At 41.5% G+C, this 19910-nt stretch overlaps 1 protein-coding gene across 2 annotated transcripts in view; it reads left to right on the plus strand.

Moving 5' to 3' along the window:
* DMC1 (DNA meiotic recombinase 1) overlaps positions 1 to 19910 on the plus strand; it is a 37902-nt gene that overhangs the window by 8403 nt on the left and 9589 nt on the right. For both annotated transcript variants that reach the window (XM_003932866.4, XM_074390882.1), the window contains 6 exons: positions 2042 to 2083; positions 3039 to 3111; positions 10656 to 10747; positions 11653 to 11726; positions 11860 to 11974; positions 12297 to 12357. In XM_003932866.4, coding sequence (XP_003932915.2) covers positions 2042 to 2083; positions 3039 to 3111; positions 10656 to 10747; positions 11653 to 11726; positions 11860 to 11974; positions 12297 to 12357 — 457 coding nt within the window. The remainder of the gene's footprint in view (positions 1 to 2041; positions 2084 to 3038; positions 3112 to 10655; positions 10748 to 11652; positions 11727 to 11859; positions 11975 to 12296; positions 12358 to 19910) is intronic.

The raw sequence follows: 19910 nt of genomic DNA on the forward strand, positions 1-19910 counted from the left end.
GCTCACTACAACTTCCACCTCCCGTATTCAAGCAATTCTTCTGCCTCCTGAGTAGCTAGGACTACAGGCACATGCCACCACACCCAGCTAATTTTTGTATTTTTAGTAGAGACAGGGATTTATCATGTTGGCCAGGATGGTCTTGATCTCTTGACCTCGTGATTCGCCTGCCTCAGCCTCCCAAAGTGCTGGGATTACAGGTGTGAGCCACCATGCCGGCCACTTTTTATCTTTTTTTTTTTTTTTCTATAGAAGATAATAGATTTTTTTTCACATATTTGTTTAAAAGGTAATTGAAGAATAAGGCTGATTTTATTTCTAGGCAATCAATGTTCCATGAACATAGAGATTAGATTCTCTCTTCCCTGATTATGTCCTCTTTTTTTTTTTTTTTTTTTAAATAATAGATACTGGGTCTTGCTATGTTGCTCAGGATGGTCTCAAACTCCTGGACTCAAGCAGTCCTCCTGCCTCGACCTCCCAAAATGCTGGGATTACAGGCATGAGCCACTGTACCTGTCCTAGCCTCTATTTTTAAAAAGCAATTCATGCATAGCTACAGAGTGTATCATATCTGACAAATCCAGTATTTGCTCTCCTTGGAGAACTAAATCTGTTTTTTATTGTTTTTTTCCTGTTGACTTGGGCACTAAATCTGGTTCTCATTATTTCTGTTGACTCAATCTTAGTGGCTTACCTTCTCCTGTATTTATTGGTGTTTCTGAGCTTATTGTTTGATTTTAATCTATGAGAGTTCAATGGACCTAGATTGGTAAGTAGGAAAGTTTTCCTCCAGAAAGAATTTGCTTTTGCTGGTAGCTAGGGGATGGCACCAATTTGAGACTACTTCAGCTCCCCTGTTAGGACCTAAGTTCAGTAGGAAAGCCCCAGGCTTTCTTTCCTGTGGTAGGGTTGTTTGTTTTTGTTTTTGTTTTGAGATAGAGTCTCACTCTGTCTCCTAGGCTGGAGGGCAGTGGTGCCGTCTTGGCTCACTGCAATCCCTGCCTCCCAGGTTCAAGCAATTCTGCCTTCGCCTCTCAAGTAGCTGGGATTACAGGCACCTGACACCACACCCGGCTAATTCTTGTTTTATTGTGGGAGGGGGAGGGTTGTGGGGAAGGCAGGAAGATGGAGTCTCATTTGGTTGCCCAGGCTGGAGTCCAATGGTGCAATCTTGGCTCACTGCAACCTCCACCTGCCAGGTTCAAGCAATTCTCCTGCCTCAGCCTCCCAAGTAGCTGGGACTACAGGCACATGCCACCACACCCAACTAATTTTTTTGTGTTTTAGCAAAGACGGGGGTTTTCACTGTGTAACCCAGGCTGGTCTTGAACTCCTGAGCTCAGGCAATCCGCCCAACTCGGCCTCCCAAAGTGTTAGGATTACAGGCCACTGCGCCCGGCTAATTTTTGCATTTTTGGTAGAGATAGGGTTTTGCCATGTTTCCTATGCTAGTCTTGAACTCCTGACCTCAAGTGATCCACCCATCTCAGCCTCCCAAAGGGCTGGGATTACAGGTGTGAGCCACTAAGCTTCACCCCATGTAGTAGGGTCTTAACTTTCATTTATATGACTGTTCCTAAGGAAAACTTGGTTTAAATTAATTTATATTAAACAAATAAGGCCAGGCGTGGTGGCTCATTCCTCTAATCCTAGCATTCAGGCAGATCACCTGAGATCAGGAGTTTGAGACCAGCCTGCCCAACATGGTGAAACCTGTCTCTACTAAAAATACAAAAATTAGCCAGGCATCGTGGTGAGCGCCTGTAATCCCAGCTACTTGGGAGGCTGAATCAGGAGAATCATTTGAACCCGGGAGGCAGAAGTTGCAGTGATTTGAGATCACGCCATTGCACTCTAGCCTCAACAACAGAGCGAGACTTCATCTCAAAACAAAAAATAACACCCAGGATACTTTATAAGTAAGATTTGACAGTTGGAAAAGAAAAGAAAACAGTAATATTCTGAGGCCATGTTTTATTCTTTATGAAAATATCTAAAAATTATGCATTTTTATAATCTTTTTTTATGTGTTTCACAGAATTTCGTACTGGAAAAACCCAGCTCTCTCATACCCTCTGTGGTAAGGATATATAACAACAATAACAATAATAATCATAACTATTTTTTATCAAACATCTACTATGTGCTTGATACTCTAAATAATCTCATATAATCTGAACAGGCTTGCAAGGAAACTAAAACACAGGCAGATTAAGTAAACTGCCCATGGTTATATAGGTGGTCTTTGAAATGTGTCATATTTGAGGTGATGTATGTGCTGGACTATGAACACCTGAGTAGAAATAGAAATTAAATGGGTCTATGAATGTGTCGGTGAGGAGTCCACTGTCTCAATTTTTCTCATTCCATCTTTTCTATATCTTTTTTTAGAAGAGTGACACAAAATCTATGGGGTGCTAGAATCTTTCACTTTTCATTGCTTAAGGTTGGCCCTAAGAGAGACTTAAAAAAAAAATTGTTTTTAACAAAATAAGTAAAGAGATCTCCTTTTCCATAAGGCACTACTGTGCATTTCTTTGACCTATGGGGAAGGAACTTGGCAAAGTGGTTAAGAAAGGGGTTCTGGGGCCGGGCGTGGTGGCTGACGCCTGTAATCCCAGCACTTTGGGAGGCTGAGGCAGGTGGATCACAAGGTCAAGAGATCGAGACCATCCTGGTCAACATGGTGAAACCCCGTCTCTACTAAAAATACAAAAAATTAGCTGGGCGTGGTGGCGCGTGCCTATAATCCCAGCTACTCAGGAGGCTGAGGCTGGAGAATTGCCTGAGCCCAGGAGGCAGAGAGCCGAGATCGCGCCATTGCACTCCAGCCTGGGTAACAAGAGCGAAACTCCGTCTCAAAAAAAAAAAAAAAAAAAGAAAAAGAAAATATAACATGTTGTTTAGAAACGAAAGGATAATGACTCTGCAAAATGTATTAGAGAGTTGCAACAGGAGATTCCATGTTTATTTATATAGTCATTTGTACAAAGTTTATTCACTCCTATTAATATTAATTTTTATATGCTTCCTAGTGACAGCTCAACTTCCAGGAGCTGGCGACTACCCAGGAGGAAAGATCATCTTCATTGATACAGAAAATACTTTGTAACCTTTTTAATTAAAGTTGCTAAAGTAATAGTGTGATATAGGAATGTTACCAAGAAAGAGTTTGTCTGAGATATACCATCTTTGTAGTCATCCCATAAACCAGCAATAATGAGACAAGCCAAAGGGAAAACAATTACTGGTTAAGTTCTCAAATCACTTTTTCTTTAATAAGATTTCACTTCTTCATATGAGTTTATGAGACAAAACAAATACATGAGAGAAAATCACATGGTCTTCATTTTTAATCCTCTTCTCTAAATATTTTGCTTAATAGAAAGAAGTTTTTTTTGTTTGTTTGTTTTTGTTTTTGAGACAGAGTCTCTGCTCAGGAGGTATTGCAACTTAAAAAAAAAAAAAAAAGGAGAGAGAGAGAGTCTTGCTCTGTTGCTCAGTTGCCCAGGCTGGTGTGCAGTAGGGAGAACTCAGCTCACTGCAACCTTCATCTATTCAAGTGATTCTCCTGCCTTAGCCTTCTGAGTAGCTGGGATTACAGGCATGTGCCACCACATCTGGCTAATATTTTTGTATTTTTAGTAGAGATAAGGTTTCGCCATGTTAACCAGGCTGGTCTCAAATTCCTGACCTCAGGTGATCCACCTGCCTTGGCCTCCCAAAATGCTGGGATTACAGGTGTGAAGATTATTGACTCACTGAAAGTCATGGTTCCAAATAAAGGGAAAGGTATGAAGAGGGCAAAAGTTCATAAGGAAAACAGGCAGAACCTGAAAGAATTGCAGTTTAATTCAAGTGTAAGGTATTCCAGGATATGAGCTAGAAAGATGATTGGGATGTTAGACATGAAAGGCTTTCAAACAAGATAGTGGATGTAAATTGGATACTTTAGCAATATTCTAGGCAAGTCGTGAGAACTTGATCTAGGTTGGAAGTGTCAAGAACAAAAAGAAAAGGAAAATATTAGAGAGGAAAATTGATAGGACTTGATGGCTGTATTTGGTAGACAAAGGAAAGAGAGGTTTGATAAGCCACTCAGATTTTTTGTCTAGATAGTGGGAGAATAGTGCTGCAATGCTAACAATAGAACTGGAAAGATCATGTTTCAGAGAAAAGGTGATGTTTCATTTTAATGTACGAGTTTTACTTTTTTTTTTTTTGAGACAGAGTCTTTCTCCATCGCCCAGGCTGGAATGCAGTGATAGGGTCCCAACACACTGCAACCTCCGCCTCCCGGGTTCAAGCTATACTCAAGCCTCAGCCTCTCCCAAGTAGCTGAGATTACAAAACTGCATCATCACGCCTGGCTAATTTTTTGTATTTTTAGTAGAGACAGGGTTTCATCATGTTGGCCAGGCTGGTCTTGAACTCCTGACCTCAAGTGATCCACCCACCTTGGCCTCCCAAAATGCTGGAATTACAGTTGTGAGCCACCACGCACAGCCTAATTGTTTTGTCTTTTTCTGAAACAAGATCTCACTCTGTTGCCCAGGCTGGAGTGCAGTGGCCCAATTACACTCACTGCAGACTTGAACTCCCAGGGTTGAGTGATCTTCCCACCTCAGCCTCCTGAGTAGCTGGAACTACAGACCCATACCACCATGCCTGGCTAATTTTTTTAATTTTTCATGGAGACCAGGTTTTGCCATGTTGCCCAGGCTGATCTCCGACTCCTGGGCTCAAGCAATCTGCCTACCTTGGCCTAAAAAAGTACTGGGATTACAGGCATGAGCCATTGTGCCCAGCCTTCATTTTAATGTATTGAATATGATGTACATGAGGACATCCAGGTAGCAGTTGGAAATATTGAATTGAGCTTGAGAAAGGTGTAGGGCCAGAGATATCGATGAATTATCCAAGTGGGAAAGAGAACTTGTAGAGAGAGAAGAGAGAACTGAGAACATAAATTTGAGGTATGTTTATATTTAGGAAGAGGACTAAAATGAGGAACCCAGAGACAGAGGAAGTAGAAGGAAATCTGGAAATCTGGAACCCAGAGACAGAGGAAAAGTCAAGCAAAAGGAAAGTTTCAAGATGAAAAAATATAGTCAGCAATGTTACACACAGATTTAGAGGGTGAAGCCTGAGAAAGATCACTAAAGTTCAAAATTAGGAATTCAATCAAACATGTGCTATAGGGTGAGGTGATGGAAGCTTTTTGTAAATAAACAAAAAGGGGCCAGGCGCAGTAGCTCATGCCTATAGTCCCAGTACTTTGGGAGGCTGAGGTGGGTGGATCATGAGGTCAGGAGTTCAAGACCAGCCTGGCCAACATGGTGAAACCCCATCTCTACTAAAAATACAAAATTTTGCCAGGCATGTTGGTGGGTGCCTGTAATCCCAGCTGCTTGGGAGGCTAAGGCAGGATAATTTCTTCAGCCTGGGAGTCGGAGGCTGCCATGAGCCAAGATCCTGCCATTGCACTCCAGCCTGGGTGACAACAAGATTCCGTCTCAATAAATAAATAAACAATAAACACGAAATAAGGGAGGGAGGCAGTATGAAATTGACCGATGAAAGGAAGATCAACTATTCTAGTTTGAGAAGGTATTCAGATGTAATTCTTTTTAACAACAACAAAGACCTGCACATGTTTGTAAGGCCATTCACAGTGAAGCCCCAGCCTGCCTCTCCAAGCTCATTACTTACCATTGTCATTATTAGTGGCAAAGAGATGAATCTGTTTTAGTCCATTCCATTGCCTGTAAATATGCTTTGTTATCAAAATTTTAACATATGTCTGGTCTCACTCCAGTAATCCCAGCACTTCGGGGCACCAAGACAGGAGGATCACTTGAGGCCAGGAGTTCAAGACCAGCCTGAGCAACATAGTGTTTCTATGAAAAAAATTTTAAGCCGGGCGCGGTGGCTCAAGCCTGTAATCCCAGCACTTTGGGAGGCTGAGGCGGGTGGATCACGAGGTCAAGAGATCGAGACCATCCTGGTCAAGATGGTGAAACCCCGTCTCTACTAAAAATACAAAAAAATTAGCTGGGCATGGCGGTGCGTGCCTGTAATCCCAGCTACTCAGGAGGCTGAGGCAGGAGAATTGCCTGAACCCAGCAGGCGGAGGTTGCGGTGAGCCGAGATCGCGCCATTGCACTCCAGCCTGGGTAACAAGAGCGAAACTCCGTCTCAAAAAAAAAAAAAAAATTTAAATTAGCTAGGTGTTGTGGCTATGAATTCCAGCTACTTGAAAGGCTGAGGCAGGAGGATCATTTGAGCCCAGGAGTTCATGAGTAGCTTGGGCAACATAGCAAGACCGTCTCTGCAAAAAAAAAAAAAAAAAAAAAAATCTAAAAACATTGTACATCCGCAATTATTTAGATTTACCTAAAAAGACTTTTGTAGGGCTGGGTGCGGTGGCTCACACCTGTAATCCCAGCACTCTGGGAGGCTGAGAAGGGTGGATCCTCTGAGGTCAGGAGTTTAAGACCAGCTTAGCCAACATGGTGAAACCCAGTCTCTACTAAAAATACAAAAAACTAGCCAGGCGTGGTCGGGGGCAGGCATCTGTAATCCCAGCTACTCAGGAGGCTGAGGCAGGAGAATTGCTTGAACCCCGGAGGCAGAGATTGCAGTGAGCCAAAATCTGGCCATTGCACGCCAGTCTGGGCTACAAGAGCAAAACTCATTCTCAAAAAAAAAAAAAAAAAAAAAAATTTTTTTTTTTGTTCATTATAGTTTCTAACGTTCCAAATGTTTTCTGTATTTTTGTTTTGCTGGAATACTTATTTCTTTCATAAATGTAATCCAGGTGGCTAACTTTGAACCTTAGTGTATCCAAAAGTGCCTTTATTTTGCTCTCACTCTTGGCTGTTAATTTGACTAGTCACAGAGAAATTTGCATTGTATATTTCTATCTTCTTGGGTATTTGCTTCTTCTGTCCCCATCTCACAGTCTTTCTGAATCACACAAATCATTTAAGGCTCTCATTTCAATGCAGGCTTTATCTAATCTTCCCTAATTACTAAATTTAGAAAATCTCGTCCTTCTTGACCTATGATAGAATTTACTATCTAAAATACTCACTTAGAAAACCAAACAGAGAACTGTTTGCAGAAGTCTTTATTTGGAAATGCCAGGCATGAGAAGACTGAAACAGCCTTTTGGGGAAGGAGGGTGAAATGCTGTATAGGGCTTTAACAAGGGGGCCAAAGCTGGAGTTCAGCTGGTTTCAGAAACAATTGATTACGGATGATTCTCATCTCAGGGAAGAATTGTTCTTGCAGATTAGCAGCCACTGTTTGGGCAATTTGGATTTTATCAAGAACGACAGAATAGTTAGGAGCTAAGTCATATGCAAGAGAGAGTGGAAAAGAACAGCTGGGTGGGAGTGCGGGGCACTGTGGCAAGGATCACATCTGATTGTTCTCATTCTTTCAGTGTTTCACACTTATACTGCTGTCTGTTGATATTTTTATTTTTATATGTTTATGTTTTGCCTTCTTAATTATGTTTTAAATTTACCTAGGGCATAGGTTGTCTTATGACTCCTTATATCCTCCATAATGATTCGCCTTGGTAATTGGTTAATATGGTAATCAATTCCATATGGTAATTGGTTAATAAATATTTGTAATTGATCTGAACTTCCCTTCAGCATAAGCCCAAGTTTTTCATTTAAATTTTTTTTATTTTGTTTTGTTTTCGAGAGAGGGTCTTGCTCTGTCACCCAGGCTGTAATGTAGTGACACGATCATGGGTCACTGTAGCCTCGACATCCAGGACTCAAGTGATCCTTCCACTTCAGCCTCCCAAGTAACTGGGACTACAGGTGCGTGCCATCATGCCTAGCTAATTTTTGTATTTTTTTGGTAGAGAGAGGGTCTCACCATGTTGCCCAGGCTCACCAGGATTAAAAATACAAAAATTAGCCAGTCATAGTGGCACATGCCTGTAGTCTCAGCTACTCACAATACTGAGGCAGGAGAATTGCCTGAACCGAGGAGGCGGAGGTTGCGGTGAGCCGAGATCACGCCATTGCACTCCAGCCTGGGCAACAGAGCAAGACTCCGTCTCAAAAAATATATAAAATAAATTTTTTTAAAAAAAGAAATAAATGATTAACTTCTTTTAATCTGTAACTAAGATCAGAGTCCTAAAGACCTTCCTCTGGAGCCTCAGTAAATTTCCTTTTTTTTTTTTTTTTTTTTTTGAGACGGAGTTTCACTCTTGTTACCCAGGCTGGAGTGCAATGGCGCAATCTCGGCTCACCGCAACCTCCGCCTCCTGGGTTCAGGCAATTCTCCTGCCTCAGCCTCCTGAGTAGCTGGGATTACAGGCATGCGCCACCATGCCCAGCTGATTTTTTTTGTATTTTTAGTAGAGACGGGGTTTCACCATGTTGACCAGGATGGTCTCGATCTCTTGACCTCGTGATCCACCCACCTCGGCCTCCCAAAGTGCTGGGATTACAGGCGTGAGCCATCGCGCCTGGCCAGTAAATTTCCTTAATCTAAATGGGTCCAGGTGCTGGGGTGATTACCCTTATCTTATCGCCTGCTAAATCATGGAGGTTTGGAGAGTTCCTTCAGACCCCCAATAAACTTGTTTGCGGAGACCTGGGGATTTTGTTCAGACTCCCAAAAAAACCTGTTTGTTTGTTGGTTGGTTTTTTTACCTATGAATTTGTTAATTTCAGAAAGCTAACAACTCCTGGCCAGGCATGGTGGCTCATGCCTGTAATCCTAACACTTTGGGAGGCTGAGGCAGGCAGATCATTTGAGGTCGGGAGTTCGAGACCAGCCTGGCCAACATGGCGAAAACGTGTCCACTAAAAATACAAAAATAAGCTGGGGGGGCCGGGCGCGGTGGCTCACGCCTGTAATCCCAACACTTTGGGAGGCCGAGGTGGGTGGATCACGAGGTCAAGAGATCGAGACCATCCTGGTCAACATGGTGAAACCCCGTCTCTACTAAAAATACAAAAAATTAGCTGGGCATGGTGGCGCGTGCCTGTAGTCCCAGCTACTCAGGAGGCTGAGGCAGGAGAATTGCCTGAACCCAGGAGGCGGAGGTTGCGGTGAGCCGAGATCGCACCATGGCACTCCAGCCTGGGCAACAAGAGCAAAACTCCGTCTCGAAAAAAAAAAATAAATAAGCTGGGTATGGTGTCTCGCGCCTATAATTCCAGCTACTCAGGAGACTGGAGGGGGAGAACCGTTTGAACCTGGGAGGCAAAGGTTGCAGTGAGCTGAGATCATGCCACTGCACTCCAGCCTGGGCAACAGAGCAAGACTCTGTCTCAAAAAAAAGCTAACAATTCCTTTAGAAGAAGGTAGATTTATTATTATTTTTTTCTAAGACGGAGTTTCGCTCTTGTTACCCAGGCTGGAGTGCAATGGTGCGATCTCAGCTCACCGCAACCTCTGCCTCCTGGGTTCAGGCAATTCTCCTGCCTCAGCCTCCTGAGTAGCTGGGATTACAGGCACACGACACCATGCCCAGCTAATTTTTTGTATTTTTAGTAGAGACGGAGTTTTACCATGTTGACCAGGATGGTCTCGATCTCTTGACCTTGTGATCCACCCGCCTTGGCCTCCCAAAGTGCTGGGATTACAGGCGTGAGCCACCGTGCCCGGCCTGAAGGTAGATTTTAAACTCTATATTTTCTGGGTAAGATTTGAAAAGAAAAAGAAAACCTATACAAACAAAAAAGCTTGGATTGATATTTCTCTTCTGGACCCTTGAAGTTATCATTTTGACCCTTTGGTTCATGTAGTCAATTTTATCATTTGTTAACAACACATGATTAATTATATAATAAACTATTTCATATTGAACAGATGAGGGTTATGAAGAGAGTAAATTAATTCACTTTGCAGTGACTGAATTATAATTCAGTGATATTATCTATTACAGATCTATTTTTATAGATCTGAGAACAAAAGGACTCACAAAGCTTAGTTTCTAGTTTTTTTCTTGTAACTGGTTTGCTGCATAAACTCAAGTCATTTGCCTAATCTCTGTTTACCAGTGTCCTCTGTTGTAAAATGTAAAATAGGCCATAAAAACTTGCTTCCAAGGTTATTGTAAAGATTTGATAATTTAAGGGCCGGGCGTGGTGGTAATCCCAGCACTTTGGGAGGCCGAGGCGGGTGGATCACGAGGTCGAGAGATCGAGACCATCCTGGTCAACATGGTGAAACCCTGTCTCTACTAAAAACACAAAAAAGTAGCTGGGCATGGTGGCGCTTGCCTGTAATCCCAGCTACTCAGGAGGCTGAGGCTGGAGAATTGCCTGAGCCCAGGAGGCAGAGAGCCGAGATCGCGCCATTGCACTCCAGCCTGGGTAACAAGAGCGGAACTCCGTCTCAAAAAAAAAAAAAAAAAAAAAAAAAAGATTTGATAATTTAATAGCTATTACTGCCCCACATTTCTGTGACCATTATCACTACCTATGGTAAAGTGAGGCACTTATGAAGAAACAAATCTAGACTTTAATTGGTTGCAAGCATCCTCTAGATTATGTTCACAGGTACATTGTTTGGCTTCTATGTTAATTTACGTAAGATATTCTTTTGTAGTGGTTGTCTAAACTTTTTTAGAATTCATTTATTGGATCCTTAATCTTGGCATACTCCAGCCGTCCAGATCGCCTTCGGGACATTGCTGATCGCTTCAATGTAGACCATGATGCAGTACTGGACAACGTACTTTATGCACGTGCATATACTAGTAAGAGCCCCATGCAGTGGGATGCTTGGGTCAATGTAAGGTTGGCAGCACTAATTTACTACTTGAGTGATACGACATTTTGTTACTTTTTTCTATTTTATTTTTCTCCAAATTAATTTAGTCTATAAATTTTATCATCAGGTAAGTCCTTAGATAATAAAGTGCCCTGAAATTATTTATTATTCTTTGTCTTTAAAATGAAAAGTAACATTCTTTTTGGATAATGTAGCATTTGGTATATATGCTAAGGCAGAATATGCAATAACTCTTTTTTTTGAGACGGAATCTTGCTGTCACCCAGGTTGGAGTGCAGTGGTGCAATCTCTGCTCACTGCAACCTCCACCTCCCAGGTTCAAGCAATTCTCCTGCCTCAGCCTCCCAAGTAGCTGGGATTACAGGCACAAGCCACCACAGCCAGCTAATTTGTGTGTGTGTGTGTGTGTGTGTGTGTGTGTGTGTGTGTGTGTGTGTGGTTTTTTTTTTTTTTTGAGACGGAGTCTCTCACTGGTCCGGGGCTGGATTGCAATGGCCAATCTCGGCCCACTGCAAACTCCGCCTCGCGGGTTCACGCAATTCTCCTGCCTCAGCCTCCGGAGTTGTTGGGATTACAGGCACACACCACCACACCGGGCTAATTTTTTGTATTTTTAGTAGAGACAGGGTTTCGCCATATTGGCCAGGCTGGTCCAAACTCCTGACCTCAGGTGATCCACCCACCTCCGCCTCCCAAAGTGCTGGGATTCCAAGTATGAGCCACTGCACCTGGCTGCAATAATGTTTAATAAACTCATAATTAAGTGAATCCTTCCAGGAGTCCCTTTTGCCTGGCTCCCAAGAACATGAATGATCTTAGCCTCTGCTTCTTTCAAATTTTATAACATTTTCTCACTGCATTTCCCACCAGGTGAACATCAGATGGAGCTACTTGATTATGTAGCAGCAAAGTTCCATGAGGAACCTGGCATCTTCAAGCTATTGGTTGGTTCAAGCTTTTAAATATTGCTTTCACAGAGCTAGTTAGCATAATATTTTTCTTCTATTGATCTCTATTCAAATAACTTCTTCCTTCAATTTCCGAATGCGTGTTTATTTTTACATTAATCCTGTGTAGATTATCGACTCAATAATGGCACTTTTTCGAGTGGATTTCAGTGGCCGTGGGGAGTTGGCTGAACGGCAGCAAAAATTGGCCCAGATGTTATCACGACTCCAAAAAATCTCAGAAGGTACATCTTTAAAATAAAATGGCATCTGTGACTATGTTTGCCAAGTATACTTTGCAGAGAAGCTTGGAATATAATGTCAGAAGGCAGTGTTTTTTTTAAAAAATAAAATTACCTTCTTGGGAATACAACTCTTTCTTTAAACCAATAATACTTATTCTAACCTAAACAACTTAAATAATTTCTGTTGTCAGTGAAAAACAGGAATATGATCTTGTTTGTTAAATTCATGATGCAGTATTTCTAAACTCTGAAATCTAAACAGTGAACTTTTAAATATTATATTGCCCTTCTCATAGTTTTTAAATTTTATCTCTTGATGCAGAATATAATGTGGCTATTTTTGTGACCAATCAAATGACTGCTGATCCAGGAGCAACTATGACGTAAGCCCCAATATTCTACTTTTTATTTCACAGAGGTTAACATAAAGACGGTTACAGTGTTGAATAGAAAATAATTTCAAAATTATTAGTCTTTATGTGGGCACAAATATATCACAAATCACTTTATTGCACAGTATATATGACTTCATAATTCAGATATCACGGTATCCAGAATCTATTTTTCTCTAGGTCTTTACAGAATAAAGCAATACTTCAACCATATTCAGCAGTACTTTCGGCTTTTCTTTGGTCTAGGGCTAAAGGACTATAGGAGGACAATAAGAAATAGATCCTAGGGAAATAAAAACTAATAATGCAGCTTATCAGTGCAATAGAAGCCATTCATAAAAAGAGAAAAATCATCTTTCTACAGGATATACATGAGATATATTTATCGGAGGCCCTATGGAAGAAGTCTCCTGTTTGAAGAAAAAGAATTTCAGTTCAGACTAGTCATATTCAGAATTTGTCAAAGTGTTTGTGCACGTGACATAACTATTGATGGCTCTGAAAGATGGCAGGGAATAGAAAGACACAGAGAGCTAAAGTAGGATAGTAAAAATAGAAAAGCCAAAGAAAGGTTTGTTGCCACCGTAACAAATTTTGAGCATTATGTGTCTGAATAAGCAATCAAAATAATCCTAAATTCACACTACTGCACTCCAGCCTGGGAGACAGAGCGAGACTGTGTCTCAAAACCAAACAAAACAAATCTAAATTCAAGATAATGCTTTTTAAAAGTGTTTTCTTTTCTTTTTTTCCGAGACAAGATCTCACTGTTACACAAGCTGTGGCGCCATCTCTGCTCACCGTGACCTCCACCTTCCAGCTTCAGGTGATGCTCCCACCTCAGTCTCCCAAGTAGCTGGGACTAACGGCGCACACCACCAAACCTGGCTAATTTTCTTTCTTTTTTTTTTTTTTTTCACTCTTTTAAACCTAGCTAATTTTCTTATTTTTAGTAGAGACAGGGTTTTGCCATGTTGGCCAGGCTGGTCTCAAATTCCTGGCCTCGAGCGATCCTCTCACCTTGGAGTCCCAAAGTGCTGGGATTACAGGTGTGAGCCCCCTTGCCTGGTCAAAAATCTTTTTAAAAAACCTTTTAGGCCAGGCACGGTGACTCACACCTGCAGCCCCAGCACTCTGGGAGGCCAAGGCAGGCAAATCACAAGGTCAGGAGTTCAAGACCAGCCTGGTCAACATGGTGAAATCCGTCTCAACTAAAAATACAAAAAATTAGTTGGGCGTAGTGGCAGGGGCCTGTAATCCCAGCTACTCAGGAGGCTGAGGCAGGAGAATCTCTTGAACCCAGGAGGCGGAGGTTGCCGTGAGCCAAGATTGTGCTACTGCACTCCAGCCTGGGTGACAGAGTGAGACTCCATCTTGAAAAAAAAAAAAAAAAAGACTTTTTAAAAAGCTTTTTATTTAGAAAACGTTTTAACCAGAGAGAATTTGCAAAACTAGTACAATGAATTTGCACCACTGCATTCCAGCCTGGGAGACAGCAAGACATACTCATTTATCTAGGTTCTTCAGTTGTTAAATTTGCCACATTTTTTTCTCTCTCATGTATGTATTATGTGTGTGTGTGTGTGTGTGTGTGTATGTGGAGGTGTAAAAGCTCTTTGCCTCTCCACACATATACACATTCTCATATGCATATGTATGTGTATATAATTTTTTGTTTTTGTTTTTTTTTTTTGAAATGGAGTTTCACTCTTGTTACCCATGCTGGAGTGCAATGATGCAGTCTCAGCTCACTGCAACCTTTGCCTCTCAGGTTTAAGCGATTCTCCTGCCTCAGCCTCCTGAGTAGCTAGGATTACAGGCACCCACCACCACATCCAGCTAATTTTTTTTTTTTTTTTGTATTGTTAATAGAGATGGAGTTTCACTGTGTTGGCCAGGCTGGTCTCAAACTCATGACCTCAGGTGATTCACCTGCCTCGGCCTCCCAAAGTGCTGGGATTACAGGTGTGAGCCACCACACCCAGCCTGTATATGTATTTTTTGGTGAACCATTTGAGAGGTTTCTTCTGAACCACTGAAAATTATTCACAGACATCATGGCACTTCACCTCTTAATACTTAACCATATCTCTTCTAAGAATAATTATGTTCTTCTACATAGCCACAATACAATTATCACATTCAGAATTTCTAACATTGGCATAATAATGTTACCTAATACACAGTTGTATTCAAGTGTCTCCAGTTGTCCCAATAATGTCCTTTATAGTTGTTGGGGGCTTTTTTTGTTTTGCATTCAATTCAGGATCAATAGAAGCACATGCATTGCGCATAATTGTCATGTCTCTTTAGTCTCCTTTAATCAGAACAGCTCTTCAACCTTTGTTAGACTTTTACAACACTGACATGTTTGAAGAACACAGGCCAACTGTTTTGCAATGTCCCTCTATTTGAAGTTGATTTTTTTCTTCATTGTTTAAAATCTTAAACGTTTTGACAGGAAAACTATCTAAGCAATATTATGGCCTTCTCAGTAAATCATATCAGGAGGCACATGATGGCAGTTTGTCCCATTATTAATGATGTTAATTCTGATTATTTGATTAAGATGATATTCACATGATGTCTCCATTATAAAAGAAAATTACAAAAATTCCCTTTTGTATTTAATTAGTAATTTGTGGGGTGATAATTTGAGACTGTGTAAATATCTTGCTCTGCAATAAGCTTTCATGCATTTATATTAACATCCATTGAAGATTATTGCCTAAATTAATTAGAGTAAATTAATTATTACTCTGATGGTTGCAATACAAAGTGCTATTACTTTAAAACAGAGGCAATACATCATATGGTAGCAGACTAAATGAATCATTGACATATATATTAAAATATTTGATGTGCTGGAGTAAATTCAGTAAATTGTATTGAAAGGAACGTGTCTTTCTTTAGGCATTTTCCAAACTTACCTTTAACAGTTTTGCTTCATTTTTTTGCAATTTGATATCTATTTCACTTTTCAAGACCCTTTTATAAGTATTTTCTACTTAGTTACAAGAGATTCCTATGAAAAATATTAACTATTCAAATGGTATTAAGCAAGTTAAAGAGATTGAGGAGGAGAAATCAATCATTTATTCATTCAGTGAATATTTATTGAAGGTAGAAAATCTACTATGTAGATTGCCAGGCACAGTGGCTCACACCTGTAATCCTAGCACTTTGGGAGGCCGAGGTGGATGAATCACGAGGTCAGGAGTTCAAGACCAGCCTGGCCAACATGGTGAAACCCTGTCTCTACTCAAAATACAAAAACTAGTCACTTGTAATTCCAGCTACTTGGCAGGCTGAGGCAGGAAAACTGCTGGAACCGTGAGGCAGAGGTTGCAGTGAGCCAAGATCTCACCTCTGCACTCTAGCCTGGGCGATAGAGCGAGACTCTGTCTCAAGTAAAATAAAATAAAATAAAATAAAATCTACTATGTAACAATATTCTGAGAATTCACTACTGAACAAAAAAGACAAAAATCGTGGCCTTGGCCAACCATAGGCACGGTGGCTTGTAATCCCAGCACTTTGGAAGACTGAGACAGAGGATCGCTTGAGCCCAGGAGCCTAGGCAACATAGAAAGAACTTGTCTCAGGCCGGGCGCGGTGGCTCAAGCCTGTAATCCCAGCACTTTGGGAGGCCAAGGTGGGTGGATCATGAGGTCAAGAGATCAAGACCATCCTGGTCAACAAGGTGAAACCCCATCTCTACTAAAAATACAAAAAATTAGCTGGGCATGGTGGTGCGTGCCTGTAATTCCAGCTACTCAGGAGGCTGAGACAGGAGAATTGCCTGAACCCAGGAGGCAGAGGTTGCAGTGAGCCGAGATTGCGCCATTGCACTCCAGCCTGGGTAACAAGAGCGAAACTCCGTCTCAAAAAAAAAAAAGAAAGAATTTGTCTCTACAAAAAAATAAAAAATTAGCCAAGCATGGTGGCACATTCCTGTAGTCCTAGCTACTTGGGAGGCTGAGGCAGAAGGATTGCTTGAGCCTAGGAAGTCAAGGCTCCAGTGAGCCATGTTTGCATCACTACACTCCAGCCTGGGCAAGAGAGTAGAACCGGTCTCAAAAAAAATCTTGGCCTCTAGAAAGAAGGAAAATAGGCCAGGTGTGGTGGTTCATGCCTACAATCCCAGCACTTTGGGAGGCCAAGGTGGGTGGATCACCTGAGGTTAGAAGTTCAAAACCAGCCTGGCCAACATGGCAAAACCCAATCTCTACTAAAAATATAAAAATTAGCTGGGGGTAGTGTCATGTGCCTGTAATCCCAGCTACTTGGGAGGCTGAGGCAGAAGAATCATTTGAACCTGGGAGGTGGAGGTTGCAGTGAGCTGAGATCATGCCACTGCACTCCAGCCTGGGTGACAGAGCAAGATTCTGTCTCGAGAAAAAAAGAAGGAAAATAAATGATGTCCATTCAACTCAAAATTTTAGTCTTGGTAAGTCACACATTGTCTATAGTATAGTCCTTGAGTGGTTAAGGCAATCATCTCTGTTTTATGGGGTGTCTTTCATATACAGGACATGAAGTGCTTCACAAAGAGAATAATTTTAAACTGAAGAGAAATGGAAGATTTTTAAGGCTTGCTTTAAAAAGAGAAAATGACTCATTGGCTCAGAGGGAGAAAGTGGGTTGCATCCAAATAAAACAGTACAAGTTAAAAGCAATGTTCTTTCTTCAGGTGTCAGGAAGGAACATTGAAGAGGCCAAAGCTGTCACTCTAGAGTTAGAAGGCAAAGGAAATCAGTGGAAATTAGGTCAGATAGGGGTTCTTATTCTTATATTTGTAGAAAGTTTCAAAAAGAGTAAAATGATTTTGAATTAATTCCAATAAGACAATGAAAGAAGAAATAGAGAGGTGACAGATAATTGAAGAGGGAGTTGGAATGGGTAGGAGACTGACAATGAAGTGAGCTAAGTAAAGTGCTAGACAAAGTAACAAAGGCTAGTATTTTTACTGGGTAAGTCAACTCTGAAATATCATCTCCTCCACCTAGCTGAATTGTTAGGAAACAAGGTTCACTATAATTGGTATGTTAATAAAGTATATTGAATTATAACAATACAAATTAAATGCTTGTCTTAATATAAAGCATAGAAGTTGCCACAACTAAATGGAAAAAAAAAAAAAGGACAATTTTTTTTTTTTTTTTTTGAGACGGAGTTTCACTCTTGTTACCCAGGCTGGAGTGTAATGGCGCGATCTCGGCTCACCACAACCTCCACCTCCTGGGTTCAAGCAATTCTCCTGCCTCAGCTTCCTGAGTAGCTGGGATTACAGGCACGCGCCACCATGCCCAGCTAATTTTTTGTATTTTTAGTAGAGATGGGGTTTCACTACGTTGACCAGGATGGTCTCGATCTCTTGACCTCGTGATCCACCCACCTCAGCCTCCCAAAGTGTTGGGATTACAGGCTTGAGCCACCGCGCCCGGCCTCAAAAAAGGACAATTTTAAACTAAAGGATTTTAAATGCTATTAGGAAACCTCCCATGAAAAAAAAATCTTTGTTTCTCAGTGTTGAGGAACTCCAAGCTGCAGCTCCCCTGGGGCCTGTTAGGGAACTATCAGCGTAATTGGTATGAGTCCGCCAAGTACACTGACAATAATTGAGGCTTATATTCCATGCATAATACTTGATCGCACATCGTTTAAAAAGGAACAAAATTATAGAGGCGGGGAGCTGCCATACAATACAGCAAGAGGAGAAACTCCTAGTTGAGGCTTACAAATACAGACTTTAGAACTGGAATGATCCAGTGGATGAAGGCTTGGAGATAAAAAGTCAAAGAATCAGCCCGTAAAGTCCCACGCTGGGGCAAATAACAAGATGAGCAAAAAATAAGACCATGATTTTGCCACCTTCTTCACTTGTGTATTGGTTTTTGGAAAACAAAAAGTCACCTAAGAACATTTGCAGTCTTATAAATATACAGTCAGTTTATTCTCTAAGGATGTCACCTTCTATTTTGTTTGAGAGAGTTTCACTATGTGTCACCCAGGCTGGAGTGCAATGGCGCGATCTTGGCTCACTGTAACCTCTGCCTCCCGGGTTCAAGAAATTTTTTTGCTTCAGTCCTGCCTCAGCCTCCCAAGTAACTGGTATTACAGGAGCATGCCACCAAGCCCAGCTAATTTTGTACTTTTTGTAGAGATAGGGTTTCACTATGTTGGCCACTCTGGTCTTGAACTCCTGACCTCAGGTGATCCACCTGCCTCAGCCTCCCAAAGTGCTAAGATTACAGGCATGAGCCACCACATTCGGCCTAAGGATGTCACCTTCTGATCCAACATCATTAGCATAAATTCAGAGGCAATATGATTAGAGAAAAACAAACCAGGGTCACTAGCATGGTGATCTTGTATAAGTGATTAAATCTATTTGAACTTAATTTTCCTTCCTCTCAAAGTTAATTTATATTTATTGATTACTTACCATGTGCCAGGTGCTTTTATGCATCATCTTATTTAAGTCTCATGTGACTCCACTGTAACTCAGCCTCTCTGGACCTCCCTGTTGCTTTTGTGAAGCCAATCTCAGTATGTTGTTGAATCCCTCCCCATCTCACCTCCCCCCTCACAAAAGAAAGAACCCAGAATTCCATCTTCAAAAAATATTGAAAGAAGTATATATTTTTCTCCATATTTTGGGAGCAGACAGAGGGAATAATTAACAAAACTTCTTAAGCATACCCTTTTTTTTAACCATCTCTTCTCTTTCTTCAAAATTCTTCTCTGTTGGTGGTACTCCCCTTCCCCCATCTTCCCAAAATCTCGAAGCCTTCCCTGCCAGGCATGGTGGCTCACAACTGTAATCCCAGCACTTTGGGAGGCTGAGGCAGGCAGATCATGAGGTCAGGAGTTCCAGACCAGCCTGACCAACATGGTGAAACTCCGTCTCTACTAAAAATACAAAAAAATTACCCGGGTGTGGTGGTGTACGCCTATAATCCCAGCTACTCAGGAGGCTGAGGTTGAGGTTGCAGTCCTGGTGACAGAGTGAGACTCTGTCTCAAAAAAAAAAAAAAAAAAAAAAAAGATAGGCATGATAATTATTCCTAATTTTTTTTTTTTTTTTTTTTTTTTAGATGGAATTTCGCTCTTGTTACCCAGGCTGGAGTGCAATGGCGCGATCTCGGCTCACCGCAACCTCTGCCTCCTGGGCTCAGGCAATTCTCCTGCCTCAGCCTCCTGAGTAGCTGGGATTACAGGCACGCGCCGCCATGCCCAGCTAATTTTTTGTATTTTTAGTAGAGACGGGGTTTCACCATGTTGACCAGGATGGTCTCAATCTCTTGACCTCATGATCCACCCGCCTTGGCCTCCCAAAGTGCTGGGATTACAGGCTTGAGCTACCGAGCCCGGCCTTTTTTTTTTTTTTTTTTTTTTTTTTTTTTTAAGGCTAGTCAAGTGAAGCAGTGGGAGTGGAGAAGGAACAAAGAAATCTGTAACTGGTTGTGATCAATTAGTTGTAAACACCACTGCACTCGGACCAGCCAATTATTCCTAATTTATAAAGGTGGAAACAGAGA

Source organism: Saimiri boliviensis, chromosome 21 (genome assembly GCF_048565385.1).
Source record: "Saimiri boliviensis isolate mSaiBol1 chromosome 21, mSaiBol1.pri, whole genome shotgun sequence".
Taxonomy (NCBI): domain Eukaryota; kingdom Metazoa; phylum Chordata; class Mammalia; order Primates; family Cebidae; genus Saimiri; species Saimiri boliviensis.